General features: G+C 42.2%; 1 protein-coding gene across 1 annotated transcript; it reads left to right on the top strand.

Annotated features, from left to right (window-relative positions):
* Positions 1–3155: 3155 nt before the first annotated feature.
* On the top strand, positions 3156–17311 carry LOC107047902 (ras-responsive element-binding protein 1). The gene is made up of 3 exons (XM_015270811.1): positions 3156–3588; positions 10107–10177; positions 10615–17311. Exons 1-3 carry the CDS (start codon positions 3570–3572, stop codon positions 15469–15471), a joined length of 4947 nt encoding a protein of 1648 aa, XP_015126297.1. The 5' UTR covers positions 3156–3569; the 3' UTR covers positions 15472–17311.
* The last annotated feature ends 123 nt before the right edge of the window (positions 17312–17434 follow it).

Below are 17434 nucleotides of genomic sequence, written 5' to 3'. Positions count from 1 at the left end.
GTCATCGCGGGTCATCTTCAGGTAGATACGGACACCGAATGACTCAAGCGGGTCCAGAGAACAATGTCCAAACCCTTATAATCCGTTGGGAATTCTCAAAATGTATTCTGCGAGAGTAGTAATTCATTTTTGTCACGGCGTAGACCGAAATTCAGAGAATTAATTGGGTCAATAAATGGTTATTATTGAGGAGTAATAAGTTGTGTTGCAAACTCGACGGGAATTTGGGTCAATAAGCGCTGGGGGGAGGGTACGGTTTGGGCAGGTAAAGCACGTTTGGAGAGGAAAAAAACCCCGAGCACTCAAGGGATTGCAGTGGACGTTTTATTGCCAATACATTTTTACTGTTTTATGACTTTTCTCGTCGAGGTACGGGGAAAATGGAAATTTACTAACAGAATGATACAAAATTCTTTCGATTGAATGAGAATGAATTAATAAAGGCGAAATAATTGTTTTCTTTAATTCCACTTTGAATTTTTCATCTAAATTCAATTTACAAACATTATGTTGTAAATTTCCTTTGGCTGAATATGAGAATGAATTAATACAGACGAAATGATTTTTTTCTTTCATTCAACTCTGAATTGTTCCTCTAAATTCAATTATTTCAATTTTATTGTACGAGGGGAAGTGAAATTTACAAAAATAATACTGCAAATTTCCGTCGATTGAATACCAAAATGAATTAATAAAGACGAAATAATTGATTTCTTTCATTCAACTCTGAATCGTTTCTCTAAATTCAATCATTTCAATTTCATTACGTGTAACACGCAATAACTATTGCAATAGCACCAGTGCTTTCCCATTGTAAAAGGGGGTAATTTCGAAATAATAATCGATTAATTACGAATACAGATATATCCTGGCTCATGAATTTAACGAGACGGCTGTGGGCATATCTCCGAGATACATATAACAACAGAAATGTGTTAACATTCGCACAATAGGAGAAGCATTAGACCGCTAATAAGTTTTCACTACTCTCACCCAACATCGTACGCGTGCCTCAGTGTTCATGTAATGCACTGGGATAATTATTGATTAATATGATAAGGCCCTCAACAACTCAGCCAGACGGAAGGAGCGTGATTTGTTGTGTGTCCGAGTTTTACCGCATTCGGTGGATGATTCTCGTTTGTTTAACATGTGTGAAGTGCTTCCTTATTTTTATTTTCTCTGTCTTTTGCAGTTTCAATTTCGCGGAGGATTTTTTCATCATGATTTTTCAATTGAAATAACACAAGTGATAGATTAGATTGATGAATTGAGTTGTTCATTGCGGTATTTACACTGAAATGTCAATGTATTTTGTCAAATATATTTACTACTACTTCACTAACAATTTGAATTAATTTTGTCATTAGTAATTATGGCAAAATAACCCATAATAACCCATTTCTCAATCGAGTTACTGGAAAATTCAGGCTAATATTGTTCTGAATTGTCAATCTGTTGATAATTCAATTGAATGTAATGTTCAATTTTCTAAACGAGTTAGAAAACTCAGGCTTTCATTGAAATATCAATAACCGTTGAACCTGAAAAGCTCAGTTTCATTGAACTTTCAATATGAATAAAAATTTCCATGGACGATTTGAGTCTAAATCAAATGCAAATTCGGAGCATTAAGCATTTAAACTGTCCATTAAATCCCATGTTTACATCACCTCATATTAAAATAATGAGACAAGAGATGAATTTTTTAAAAATATTGAGAAAAAATGGTACAATTTCTGAAATATTCAATAACATTGCAATTTACAGGTCCATACAACAATGAAAATTATCAAATTCAGTCGAATGTAATGTTCATTTTCCAGAATGCGTTTGAAAACTCACGCTTCCATTTAAATATTATTAACCGCTCAACACAAAAAGCTCAATTTCATTGAACTTTCAAGATGAATCAGAATTTTCATGAACGATTTGACCCTAAATCAAATATAAATTCGGGGCTTTAAGACTTCAGACTACCCATGAAATCTCATGTTTTCGTCAACTAATAATAAAATAATGAGAAGAGATTAGTTGTTCGAAGACATTGAGAAAACAAAATTTAAATTTCAGAAAATATAACAATCAGGAAACATCAAAAACTGAGACAATTATTGTTCGGAGTTGTCAATCTACTGTCAATATTGAGAATTCAATCGAATATACCATTCAATTTCCAGTGAGTTTGAAAACTCACGCTTCTATTGATATACCCTTAACCGCTCAACATGAAAAGCTCAATTTCGTTGACTTTCCACAGCGACTGAGAGTTCCCCAAAACAATTCCACCCTCGCCATCAACTTCAGACCATTTCCAATTCGGCAGCGAAGTGGTAAACTAATAACTGCAAACAATGAACTTCTTCAGGAGACTCCAAAAATTTGCCCGCGTTCTCGAGAACTTTCGATGAAAACAATAGAAAAATTATCCAAAAAAACTGCACTTATCCTATTTTACCATTTCGCCCCCGAATTCATCATCAACTATTCCTCGAGTTCCCCCTTTTCACCACCTCAACCACCACCGAGAATAATGATATTCGGAGATATTGAGAAAAAAAAATGTGACACGCCGAGAGAAATGTACCCTTCGACGTCTGACAGTCCCGGGTCGATGTTAAGGAGGACATTGATAAAGATAGAAGACGAAGGAGAACAGAGACAGTGAGATAGCCTGAAAAATATATGGAAACATACGATAGGGATACGTGGTCTGCTAGGGTAACGTGTATTGCTGTCGCACACACAAACGAAAAATCCCCCTCATCACCCGCACACACACACACGCGAGTGTCTGCCCACACACAAGCCCAATGTGCAAGAAGGTATAGGCCACCGCTCCGATGCTGCTGCTGGATCCACCAGGTATCAGGGTGGGGGTGGCTTGAAAGAGCCCACCGGGCCATCACTACTCGACGCAGCAGGAGCACTCGATGGTTAAACTGTGCCGGTGTGGTGGGGGTGGTGAGCCAGTGGCTCTACCCCAGCAGAATATCTCCGGGAGACTGTACCCAAACTGCCGGTGGTGGTGGTAAAGTGTGGCCAGCGAGAGGTGGGGATAAAACCCAGGGAGACGAAAGACAACCTGGGTAGGGAGATGATGAGGGCCCGAAGCCAAAGGCAGGTTGAGAGAAATTGTCAGAGCCACCGGAGTCACTTCACTGCGGCGAGTCGTGCGCTCAACATCATCGCACAATTTTTTTTTGTTTCGGTGTAATAACAATATTCTCCCGCATTTCACCACTGGATTTTAACCACTAAAGTCGGTGTGCTCCGAAATGTTTGGACAATTGGGATAAAGTGCCTTGTGAAATTGCCTCCTTTTCTCGTTGACGAGTCCCTCGAGAGACTAGACTCACCGTATTTTAACTCTGTGCTGTGGACTTTAATTTTTTTCCCCCGAGTCATTCTACTGTGATCTGGGGGGGGATTTAAAGGTGAAGATTTGAGTGGTTCTTCGGAGTGAATTGTCTTGTGATTGGTTTTTCATTGAGATTTTTTCAACTGACGTCACGAACTTATGGTGACATGGACGTGTGGATTAAATGACCCCCGGGTGACAAACCGGCATGGATTGCTCCGCAAAAGGTGAGTTTTTATCAGTTATAAATTGCTCGGGCGGTGCGTTCGATGAGACACAGATCAATCTTGGCTTGTGGTATTTTTACTTTTTATTGGTATTGATAAACGTGATCGGGTGATCATCAATTCTCCGATGCGTGATTCATCCCGCGATTTCGATTGGATAGCGAGGTACCTTGAGGTGTGTGATGAAATCCCATCTGACTCTGACCTCCTTCATTCAGCTTTGAAAACAAATGATCCAATTGGTTGAAACATCAAATTAATTCATTTGTTATTTCATTCTCAATTATGTTGAAAGTTGTTTTCTCGTGGTGGAATTTTCTGAGAATAGCCATATCGTAACAACAAAGAAGATCGATATTGAGATAAATCCGGGAAATTGAGAATTGTTTTGAGTCAATATTTTCGTGCTGATGACAGAGAAAGGAATTCATCTCTTCATTGCAATACCATTCTTGGAAATGAGAAGGGTGGTAGACGGGGGGGGGGGCTAATCTGTTTTCTCTCGAGTTCGGTTTCTCGAGAAGTTGAGGGAGAGGAATGAGAATGGAGAGTAGAACAAAACAGGAGCCCAGAGTCCAGCGATAACGAGAGAATCGAAGACGCCTTCTTATCTCACCACACCTCGTGTCGAAATATTTTTTTTCTCTACAATCGTCATTTCGTGTATTCGAACCTTCTCAACTATTAAAGCCATTAGTTAATAGTTAACAGATATTTCGTTTCGTGAATCGTTTGAATTCATTTCGTGTCAGAAATAAAATTAATTCTCAGGACCAAAACATTTCTTCAAAGAGAGCGATTGAATCGCTTTGTATTCCCCAATGGAATTATTACTCCAAATATTTCCTCTCAATTTCACGTCATGACTGATGATGACAATAATGTGATGAAGCTGAAACTAATTCAGGGGTGTACAAATAATTTCAAGTCATGACTAAACTCACGTGATTAGTTTCAATTAAACGAATCACAATTAAATGAATCACATCCCCAAAGATGAATGAAAAAACGGGGGTGACTGCGTGCATTACACCCAGTTATCGGCGAAAAAGGGCGTGGCGTGTTTAAAGGAACCGCTCCCTCTCCACCGCCACCCCGAGAACTCTGAGAACATGTCCCTGAAGCAGATTGATCAGGATGACGTGTCGGGCGGATCCACCGGGCGCCCCAGAGTGCGCGTTAAATACCAAACCCCCGAAGAAAGAGAGCACCTCCACCTAGTGGTCTCCAACCTCGTCCCTCTTAACCACCAAAAATAAACAATAAATTTTAAAATGTCTCAATCTCCAACGCCCGCAGTCCACCACCTTCGTAATTCCCCCCCGAACGGGGGTAGAAATTATTAGCATAAAAACAGCCAAGTCTATAGGTTTTCCTGAGAGGTCTATACCCGGCTCTAGGCCACGATAACCCCGCGGGGTACATGCGGAGCAACTCGGTTGGGCCACGTATCTGACCCTAGATATATTTGCAATGACATTTTTCACCTTTATAGATATCCACCAATGCGAAACGTCCACCTTGGTGATGCCTTTACCCACTGTAGATTCAACTTATTCACCTATATATATCGCGACTAGATTGACATCACCCTCTTACCTCTGACGTAACTGTGTCATCTTCAGTGACACCTTGAGGCGTCACACTGTTAGAAAAAACTCTTGAAATTTACAGGGAAAAGCTTGGGATTTTTAACGACATGGGTACATGAAGTTTCTGGACATTTTTTGATTGACGAATCAGTTAATTTATCGAATATACACGGGGGGGGGGGGAAACGGACACTTTTGACTTTTTTTGAAATGTTAATGAGGGTTTGAAATGTTCATAAAATTCAATAATTTTTTTTTTCAATACAAAGAACAATTCTTTTACTTTGTGAAGAACCTAAACTGAGCTCAATTGATCAATTTGTTTCTGAGTTATGAATAATAAAAAAAAAGTCTAGTGTGCATTTTACCCCACCCTAACTCTCGATTTTCAGGTCCATACGGCGCTGAAAAACCTTGAAAATTTTGAAAATTCAGACAATAACTTTTGGAATTCTCACGCTATTGAAAATGGAATTGTATGTGATGGTCAAGTTTCAAGATGAATGAGAAATTTAGCGAACGCTTTCATTTGAAGATGAATTCAACCTCACAATATCGAAAATTCGGATGACGCTGTGCTGAAATTTCAAGTGAAAAAGTTCGAAATTTTTAACAACGACAAAGTTATATGAAATTTCTGTATATTTTTCCATTGAATATTTAAGTAATTCTCGATTTTCGGGTTCATACAGCCCAAAAACATTAATAATTTTGAAAATTCAGGCAACAACTTTTCAGAATTCTCAATCTACCAAAAATTAAATTGTATTTGAATTTGTAAATTCAAGCTTTCATTAAAAAATCAAAGATTGTTTACCATGAAAAGCCCAATTTTTTAAAATTTTCGAGATCAATAAAAAATTTCGTGAGCGTTTTCAATCGAAATTGAATTCAAATTCACACGTCGAAAATTCAGATGCCGCTGTGGCTGAAGTTCCAAAAAATTTCTACCAGTGCAGCTCTCCCCCGAGGAATGTAACTTTTGAACTAGGTCCGACAGTAAAAAAAACGCATACCCGTAATAAACTTCTGAACTAGTAGTTTTTAACGAAAACTATGAGAACCAGCAGGCTGCTGGTAGAGCCCCGAGGGCTTTACGCATGGATAATTCCAAGGTTGTCAGGGTTACAGTTCTCTCGAAAAGCCCCCACACGTTATTCCCCCTCGGGATATTCTCAACCGCCATTTTTCCTTCTTCCCAACTTCTCTTCAACAACCTCCGCGTCGATGTGGGTGTAACCCCAGTGGAGGGGGCGTTGCGAGGTACACGGGAAGTAGAATGAGAGTGTAAGTGAGACAATGATAAAGCTCCCTAGTGGTTGAAACGAAGGAAGGGGATTGGGTGGGTGAAAAAAGTTACTGAGATAAAAAGTCAGATGATAGTTCAGCCAATGGTGATGGCGATGGTAACGCCCCCAGCTTCCCAGTATTATCCCCACCACTTGATACATTCACAGCATCCAATCGGTTGGAGATCAACAGACTCGCGCGCATGATCACCAGTAAATCTCCACCCACTGCTGCTCAAAAGGGCAGAAGGGAGTGGAGTGACTTATTCAATGGGTTTACATTTCACCGGATACGTTGGCTCATTAATTAAACCACAAATTCATCTCTCTTTCCACTCTGATTTACTCTCATCCGTTGTGGAAGAGATTGCCCCAGTGTGGGAACAAAAGCTGAATGAGCGAGAGAAAAAAAATATATATATCATGGGGAAGACGTCGATGAGATGCTCGCGAGATGGGATGCCGCGATTTCTTTCGTATCGCACTGTATTCCAACACAAAAGGGAGTTATACCATTTGGTGGCAAAATTACCCACGTGTTTGTACACATTTTACGACGGTTGTGATGGTGAATTGTAACGTTCGCGGGATTTTCTCTTCCGTCGAGACCAGAGCTCCACTTTCAAGGTTCATGTGCACGAACACACCGGCCACCCAGGGTTATCGAGATACATCGTACGAGATAACAGTTTAATCCAAGGTTCGCGCATCTCGTGTTTGTTAACATTTTTATTGTGGTTATTATTTGCGCCTCTATTGGAATTTTTGGTTTTTCATTCGTGAGGTGTGAGAATTCGTTATGGTAATTCGGGATTTATTCCCTCGTGACATGCAATATTTCAGTATTAAGAGGAAATATATTTGGAGAATTATCAGTGCGCTGTTGGAAAATAATTGAAATTTTATGGACCAGCGATTTTAGGAGGGAATTTTATGAAATTTCAAATTTCGTTGAGGATTTGATGAAATTTCAAATTTTTGAACAGCGTTGAGATGAAAATCTCTCGATCTACTTGAATTTTCAACGAAATAATGAATATTTAGGGACGAATTACGATTAATTTTAAATTATTTCAATTCAATTTTTGTCAATTAATTCAATTAATTAATTCAAGAACATATTTACCGGAATTTTTATGTTTTTCATTAACTTTCAGAGAATAATTGAACAGTAATTTACCGTTGATTTTTCCTTGATTTTTCCATGAAATTTCAAATTTTTAATGACAAAGATGTTTGAAATTCTAGTGCAACTAAAATGTGATAAAAATTTCCGAAAAATGTACTGGAAACTTCATCTTTTATTTAGTTTAGGGGATTTTTGAGGGTTCATAAAGGAGAAACAATCACGAGTTTTGTAGACCTCTAGATTTTTCTAAATCGACTTTTCCGCTAATTTAAACTCCGCAGTGATTTGCTCGAATAGACCAAAAGAAATTGAGAAAATTCATGAATAGAATTACGCGTGACTTACGTAAATAAATACACAGTACAAGTATTTTTTCGCACGACTTAAGAGTACACAAGTAACACGTCTATCCAACAGGCGTGGTTTTATATCAAACGTGTGTTACCCGCGTGCCAAACCAGTTTTTTCCCATAAAGCAAAAGAGCGCATTACGGTGGTGATGCGAGTTGTCCCCCCGCGCGGGTTCGTGTGCATGATTCACGCGCATGAATAAAATCACCTGCTAACGATTACACTACCACCTGTGCGGCATCAAAGAGCCTGGAGCTCAAATAAAAAATGCATTTCCCCCATCTCTCAATTGAATTTTACACAATTCCATCGGTGATAGGTCTCATCTGATATCTATTCAACTCGACGAGTGTACGAGAAAATAACCGAAGGAAAAATAGCCGATGGGTAGTGACTGAAGGTCATGGGGACGAATGGAAGTGAAATTTTACCGAACGCGTTCGGTAAAAAATCATTCTCCGTTACAGGAAAATTTCCGTTACGTAATATTGAGCAATCATTCACGTTCACTGGGATAATTTTTGATGGAATAGACGGTAAATTTTAGTTTCGGCACAAATTACCTTCACGATCATTAAATTTCCCCGATATAGGGTGAAAAAATACGGAAGGCGCTAAGAAAAATTTTCCAGAAAAATCAATGTGCTAACACCATAAACGAGTCACAATTTGCACACTTGGAAAAACGATTATGTATCATCAGAGGAATTGTCACACTATTGGAAATTTTTCGGAATTGCATGGAAGATATTATAGTAAATTTCATGAGAATGACATTGAATCGAATTTAGGAAAAAATGGTTATGAAATTTAAAGTTTAACTAGAATTTACGGAAATTCATGAGTTTTCAGTGGAACATAAATATTCAGAAACAAAATGAAATGAATTTTCAGTTTTTCCCAGAATTTTCCTGATTTTTTTGAATTTTCACAGAACAATTGAACTAAAAAATCAGGTATTTTATTGATTTCCAGATCATTTGAACAGAAAATGGAATATTTAATTTTATTTGATTTTTCAATGATAAGATTTCCTGAAATTTCAGTGGAACTTGAACACGATAAAAATTTCCGACTTTGGCACGGGAAATTGAGCCGAAAATTTTCAACAGTACACGCTACACCAGAAAAATTATTTTGCAGCAACAGAAAAATTGCTGAGGGCACTACAATATTTTTCGTGTCGCACGAGAATATTTCTGCTACTGCGCAATCGCTTTGGTCCTTAGCACTTGATTTTTTCTAGAAAATTTTGCTCCCACTCGTTTCTCTTTTATGAGAATAAAATTTTCCTCTCGAGTAATCTCTCAAGATTTTCAAACTGCTGATAGTGGGGGAATAATTGATGACGGCTCATGCTATCGATTAGCTCGAGGTGTTTTGTCTCTCGTGTTTCCCGCTACTAGGCGATCGATAACGTGGATAGCTACGTGAGAATGCTCAGGTAGATTACAATACTCTCGGTTTTTCAAATCAAAGATGGAATATTCAGTGTTTGTGAATTAAAAATTCTCGCCTCTCTCTCATCCGTTTTGTGGTTTGAGAATGCTACCGAGGTCACTTGATAAAGCATATTGTTGTCCCAACTTTGAGTTATACATCCTAAAAGAGTCGAGACTTCCGGTACACGTCATTTCAGCTTCCACAGCTTCATTCTAGATGTTAATGACTGCTTCGAAATCCATTCAATTTATTTATTTTTTATGGTTTTTATCACCTCTGGAACAAGAGAAGTCATTCTGACCATTGCCAAGTGAAATAAAGACTTAATCCAGTGTCTCCGTCGGTTTTCCCTCAGATAACGAAAGTTGATACTCGCCTCGGGATAATGTCCCGTGTATTTTCTCTTATCATTTCGTCTTTTCTTCTTCGCTATCTACTAATGATCGAGTGTCAAAGACGCGAGAAATCTCTCTCTCTCCCTTTCTCTCTCGTCCCCCCCACAACATACCAGATACATCATTAAGTATTAATACAAGATAAAAAAAGATATGAATTTTGGAAATCATGAAGTGAAACTATATATGTAAAACGTCTAGTCACGTCTCAGCGGAGTTGAGTAGCGGGAAAAAAACATGATTTGCTCCATATGAAACCGCATCGCATCCTTCCCTGTGACGTTAACCACGAGCTAAAGAGGATATTTTATATTTTCAGTGACCATCGAGAATAGTCCGGACCAACGACACAGTAGTGAAACACAGACCGATGCCGCATCAACTTCATCGGTAAGTCAAAGAGAAACAACATCCACGTTTTTTTGCATTCATGATTACATTTCATTTTTAAATTTAACCCTCAGTACTTCATAATTCCTGTTGCAAGCCCCCAAATATTCCGTTCCACATTCACGTTTTATCAACGAAAAACAAAAATATTACGTCAATTAACGATTGAAATTCAGTATTTTAAGTCAATTTGAACTATTTCCCAGTTTTTAATAAATATCTCAGAATCTACGGGAGATGGCAAAATTGTTGACATGACCTTTTCCATAGCACTCAATTCGCTCTACAAAAAAGGTCATTACAAAAATTTCGTCATCTCCCTTAGATTCCGAGATATTCCTCAAAAGCTCAGACGACAGTTCAATCGACCTAAACTGTTTTACCGCTTCGCTACTGAATTGACACGAATGAGCCCTAAAAATCATCAATAATTTCAGGTTGAACAATTGGAGGGCTCTTACCCCTGTCCTGCCTGCCCCCTCGTGCTAACATCGTCCCGTGACCTGACAAATCACCTTCGGGGTCACAATTCCCCCCGCAGTACCGACTACAGTGGTGAGGAGGACTACTCCTGCGCTATATGCCACAAAGTTCTGAGCTCCGCGAGTTCCCTGGACCGTCACGTACTGGTACACTCTGGTGAGCGTCCATTCAAGTGCAAATACTGCGACATGGCATTCACAACAAATGGAAATATGAATAGACACTTGCGAACGGCGCATCGTGAAGTGTCGCCCCACAGTTACACGGATTCCGAAGGCAGCAGTGACTCGGAGAGGCCGGCAACGAGGCGACACGTAGACGAGTACAACAACAATGAAATAGCTAAACGCAGTTCACCAGACCTAGTGGATCCGGCGTCACCGGCGTCTCGATCAAAGCGAAAGAGGCCGGACTTTCCGGACGACATCGAGATCCAGAGGAGGCACAAGATTCTGCTGAATAATTCGCGAATCGACGGCAAGAATATTCTCCAGAATTTCATGTGTCCAGTGTGTCCCTCCCTGGACTTCCCCACGGGCGCTCTCCTGGAGGCCCACCTAGAGAAGAATCACCCGGACTACACAGCGGAATGTGACACATGCAACAGATCCTTCAAGAACCATCGAGTCCTGAATCTCCACAGATTCATGGTCCACTTCACCGACACCTCAGCACCCCCGCGACACCTTCGAAACTCTGTAATAGGCTTCAACGACTTGACCTTCGTCGACTTCTCAGCAGACAAATTCCCCGCAATAGCCAGAGCAGTCTGCGAGCAATCTCTCCACCGTCCGGCATCCGGAGAGAGTGCAACATTCCAATGCTCAAAATGCCTGCGTGCATTCCCCTGTAAATCGGCCCTCGAGGCCCACGAAATGGACTGCGGAACCCCGCACTATCAAGCCTCCCAAGTGGGTGAAGATCATTCAAAAAGAAACGACTTCTTCGCTGGGCTAGACCTCCAGAACAAAGCAGCAATGACCGAGGCGAAGGAGGGAAAAGACCTTGCTGACATTCAGAGCATAATCTCCGTGACGTCTGGCCCAATATTCCCCCGATCAGATGCCAGCACCCCCGACCAACACATCAAGATGAATCCAAATGTCAATTCCTCGGGGTCTTCGGGGACTACGTCATCCGAGAATAATGAAGAAGAGGCTCAAGACGCATTTTCCGCTGAACTGAGGAAGATGAAGCTCAAGGGTGAATTCCCGTGTAGACTCTGCAGCGCCATATTCCCGAATCTGCGAGCCCTGAAGGGACACCACAAGGAGCACATGGGAGTCGGCCCAGGCATGCCCTACCCCTGCAACGTCTGTCCCTTCACGTCAACGGACAAGGCAGCCCTGAGTCGCCACCTCAAGTCCCACAACGGGGTTCGCCCCTACCAGTGCTCCCTCTGCAAGTACGCCTTCACGACGAAAGCCAACTGCGAGAGGCACGTGAAGAACGGCCACAAGATCATGACCAGAGAGGAGATAAAGAGTGTTCTCATCTACCACGCGAGTGAGGACGCAGCCAACGAGGGCCTCGACAGAACATCCCCAAGAGCCATCAGAGACGACGCCCGCAAATCTCTAGTCTACCCCGACAGGGAAGAGCTTCACTCCCAGCCACACTATCCCCTCAACACCAGACACTCCGATCTCATCGCCGACGAGGTGAGACTGCGCCAGTTGGCATCGATGCGAGCGACCCCAGTCAGTCACTACGAGAAGTCCGACGTGTTCTCAAGGCCCCCACCGATGCACCTGCTAGAGCTGTCCCACAGAATTTCCGAGGACTCGGAGAACCCCCAGGACTTCACAAAGTCAAACTACTCGAGAATGCAGGAGGAGGACTCGAGATCGTCCGACGACAGCGCATCACTAGTCAGCGATGCCAAAACCGACGCACACCAAAGAGCTCAGGCTAGTCCAATTGACCTGAAGAGTACCCCAACGGGTGACGATGCACCACTGGATCTGTCGATGGACGTTCTCGATTTGAGTAAAAAATCCAAGGACAACGGGGCCGATCTGTCGACGACCGATGACTTCGATAAGAGCCAAAAGGACATGTACGAGTCAGCGACGAATCAACTCCTCTTGACGCAGGCCCTCCTCAAGGCCGGTCAATCCGGTAATTCCCCGAGTTCCCTGGAGGCGCTCTACGCAAACGCTCACCTGCTCTACCGAAACTTCGGTGGATTCCCAGGGACCGGAGTTGGGGGAGGAATTCTGCCGCCTTACCTGTTCAACCCCCACCTTTTCGGCCAGGACTTTGCCATGAGAGATAGACTGCAGAAGGAGCTTGTGAGAGGTCTTCAGCTGACGAGTGGAGGAACTCTGGTGGAGCCGCCACTCAACAACGCCAGTTTCCCAGCTGGCTACCCCCAGGGGCGAGACTTGCCCCCCCGATCCCACGAGGAGCAGAGCGACTACTCCAAGATGATGACGTCCAAAGTCGTCAGCAAGGTTGCAAGCCCACGAGAGAAGATGGACACAACGCCCACATCAAATTCCGTGAAGATGGTGATAAAGAATGGAGTGCTGATGCCCAAGCAGAAGCAGAGGAGGTACAGAACTGAGAAGCCCTTCAGCTGTGAGCATTGCTCTGCGAGATTCACCCTGAGGAGCAACATGGAGAGACACATAAAGCAGCAGCATCCCCAGCACTGGAGCCAGAGACCTCGTGGGGGGCATTCGACAAGAGGGCGACCACCGACAAACCCCTCGTCCCTGTTACACGGCATGAATCACTCAAGTCAGCCCCTCCAGCCAGCTTACCCCAACATCCTACCGAAAATGGGGCAGTCTACTGAATACGGTAAACACGCCATCTCGGATCAGGTGAAGTACGCGATTCTCGCGCAGCAGCTGAAGGGCAACAAGCACGAGGATAACGACACTGACGAAGAGTTGATAATCGACGAGGGTGCTGATAAAGGATCGGAGAGCCACGAGGAGGAGAGGCCAATCAGCCTGCTGAGGGGAAAACTGGAGGAGAGTGCAAGGGATTCCAACAGGGAAGTGATCGAGCCCCCCTCGAGCTGCGAAACGCCAATGGACCAAGATCCAGTAGACATGAAGATAAAGTCAGAGCCAGAAGAGCCCAACGACTCTAAACCCAAACCTCCAGACAACGAGGAGACGCCCGATAAACCGAGTATCAAAGCAGAAGACGGAAACGCCGACCTGGCGAGTGTGTCAGAGCTACTGGACAATGCGTCACAGCAATACCAGCAATTCCAGCCGCAGTACATGAGCGACGAAGAAGGCTTGGTCGCCTCAACCAGCGACTGCAACAATTCCGGAAGCGACGAGAAATCCGACTCGGTGAATTCCGCCAACTCTGGCCACTCGTCGTGCTCGAAGCTGAAGAAACTAAAGAGAAAGAAGAAAAAGAAGAAGAAGAAGTCGGCTTACTCAATGGCGCCGAACCGAGTGATCTGCCCGTACTGCGAGCGCCCATTTCCCTGGACATCATCATTGCGAAGACACATTCTCACCCACACCGGTCAGAAGCCCTACCAGTGTGTCCACTGCTCCCTCCTCTTCACCACGAAATCCAACTGCGACCGTCACCTCTTGAGGAAGCACAAGGCGAACCCCAACAAGATGAGAAGAATCAGAAACTCATCGTCCCCAGAGGCCCAAGAGGTCCCCACAAACAACAACGGCACATTCTCCATGCGAAACGTGCCCGAGCGGCCCTACAAATGCAACCAATGCCCGAGTTCCACTTTCTCAACCCTCGGCAATCTCAAGAAGCACAGGTCAACCAAGCACTCCCACGAGGAGAAGTCGAGACCCTCGAGTCCCATGAGCGAGGCGCATTCAGAGAGACAAAACAGTCCGGTGCCAACGAGCAAGCAAAACGACCAGAGTGGCTACGAGAGTCAATCGTCAAGTGTCTCCGAGAATCTGGAGCAGTCAGCTGCACCCGTTGAAGCCGTCAAATCGACCCTCAACACGTCGTCATCAGCCAACGAAACCCCAAGATCGAGGAGACCATCGCCACGTGCCTCCCCAGGGCCGACAGACGCCCCCTTCAAGTGTCACCTCTGCGACAGTGGATTTGCCGAGCGCCAAGACTGCTTGGAGCACATCAAGGAGAACCACAAACGCTCCTACGAGATGCTGCTGGCCAAGGGAGCCCTTGACATGGACACTGAGAACCCCGAGGAGCAACAGCCACCGCCACCCCAGTCGCACCACAGCGACGGAGAGGAGAAACGCGGCAGATTCCCCGATTACAGCAACCGAAAAGTCGTCTGTGCCTTCTGCATGCGTCGTTTCTGGTCAGCCGAGGACCTTCGTCGCCACATGCGCACCCACACCGGCGAGCGTCCCTTCTCCTGCGACATCTGCTCCCGGCGTTTCACCCTGAAGCACAGCATGCTGCGCCACCGCAAGAAGCACGAGTCAGTTGACTCCACGATGTACGTGGGCACGAGTGGGGATGAGGAATCAGCCCCCATCCAGCCACCAACGATAACGCCGAGGACCCAACAAACTCCCCTCATCTCGGTCACCACTGGAGACTCCAGAATAAGGGAAAGGATCTCCCTGCCTACAGTGGCGACAATCGCCACTGGCGACGCAGCCCCCAACAGCCTGATGAGATTCAATCCCTACGAAAAACTGGCCACACTGACAGGTAAACTGGCCAATGCCCAGAACTTTGGCTCCGAATCAACGCCGGACAACGACAATGATCTGATCTCCAATTTACTTGGCATCAGAGATAAAAGTATCATTGACAAGGTTCTCCAGGCCTCTGCTGACGATGCAGCCAAACTTCTTGGGGTTAATAGAAGTCACGAGTGAAGAGTGATGAGTTGAAAGTAGAGTTTGAAGATAACAAAACGTAAGATAAAACGTTGTACAAAGGTTTAAAAAAATTAACTAATCGTTAGGTGTAATTCCCAGGTGAAATCACGGTTTCCCATCAAGTTCACGATCGTGCCTTACAGAATCTACTTAATCCCTCGAGATAAACGATTTTAGCATGATAAAATCGACTCGTTGGAGCACCCTGGGCATTGAAATATTGATTGTAGAGGAGTAATTATGATTAGAGTTGAATTTCGACAGACAAAACGCTATGAAAGGCGTGGCTGATTTCTTCTTTTACGAAAAAAAAACAGAATTTTATTTTTATTCAATAAATGAAAAAAGGAGGGATCTTTAGCCTTTGTAATCCATCGCGTTTATGCACTTTTCGTCGATTTTCATTTACATTCATTGGTTGTGCCTAATATTTTATCAATCCCGTACTGTTTATTACTTCATTTACTTTTCTGTTGGATTCAAATTCTCGATCATGAGTTTGTAAATAATTCAGTTATTAGGGATAGAATTTAGGTGGAAAAAAAACGTGTAACTTGTACACGCAAGTGAGGATAATTTAATGAACTAAGAGAATGTTTGAAAAGTGTAGATTAATTAAACTTTTATGATTCTCAATTACACGTACGATTTTCTTAAGCATTTAATCATTAAGTCAACACGTGACGAGGATCAATTATCTTTTAATTAATCAATATGATTGATTTTCGTCATATGGGGATGCGAGAACGCTGAGTTGTACTGAAAAATCCAAAGATAGAGATGAAAACAATGAGAAAACGTGTTAACAACGAATATATATGAATTATTATAGCCATGAAACTTCTATTTTGTTCAATAAATTAGCCCCATTATCATTAATTATTAAGAGCTGCAATTTAGGGTGCGTTTTTACGATTAAGAATAATCGATTTGTGAATATATTTTAAGGATATTCTCACGGTAATTCTCCACGTAAATTAAAGTGTTTCAAGCCCACCGTAAGATATGAAATGTAGAAAAATCATTGGTGAATTAATTATCGAAAATTATTGTTTATATAAGCCTACTTAATGTATGGGAAATATTATTTTGATTGAATAAAAAAAATTTTAAACTCAATTTCAGTTGATAATTTTGACTTAGGATGTGAACTATACGTGGAGCAATAAAGAGTCGAACTATTCAATTTATATTTTATCGTGAAAAGTGGATGAACTAATAAAATTATATGTAAATAGACGTACTTAAACGTAAGGGCATTTTCCATTGGAAGATTGATATTCAAATGCAATTATACCAAATAATGGGTCAAGTATGCTGGGACTTTGAGGATTTACCTGAAGTTTATAAATATTGTGCTCAGGTTCGACAGACAAAGTATTTCCAGCTCCTGTCTCCCTTTTCATTTTTCTCTCTATTCTAGCCTTATCTCTTTCTTTCAGACTTATTGATTTATTTATTCTTTTATATTCAAGCGTTGCACAGAATTGATGAGAAAAGTGTAATGCAAAAATGGCCAGCTTCAAGGGGAGCTCGAGTTTTGAGGATAAAATTGATAAATTTGTAATTATCCTGAAATTCACTCCCTACAATTTGTTTTTCCCTCATAGTAATCATATCTTATCGCTAGGTATGTGTATAGGTAAACGACAGAATCTATTTATTAAAGAAAATTTAAATAAAAACGATTGAAGCTAGCTTTCGAATGAAAATGTTTCCCATGATAAAAAAATTATGAACTTTAGTGCTATGAAATATTCATCGTAACACGTACGTAAATGATTGCATTGTATTCTCGTTTGACTTTTAATTAATAATAATAAGAATATACAATCCATGAAACTGTGAATTTATTCCAATCCTCTTCCCCCGTAGATTGAGTAAAATAAAAACATAAGAGAATGGAATAAACAAGTGGTTTACATCTCCAATCATGTGAAGTGAGCAGATGAATTGAAGT

This window comes from Diachasma alloeum, unplaced genomic scaffold (genome assembly GCF_001412515.2).
Source record: "Diachasma alloeum isolate Michigan unplaced genomic scaffold, Dall2.0 Dall_scaffold_00183, whole genome shotgun sequence".
In the NCBI taxonomy this organism is placed as follows: domain Eukaryota; kingdom Metazoa; phylum Arthropoda; class Insecta; order Hymenoptera; family Braconidae; genus Diachasma; species Diachasma alloeum.
Note: the sequence above shows the minus strand (reverse complement) of the source record. Positions and strands in the feature narration are given on the sequence as shown.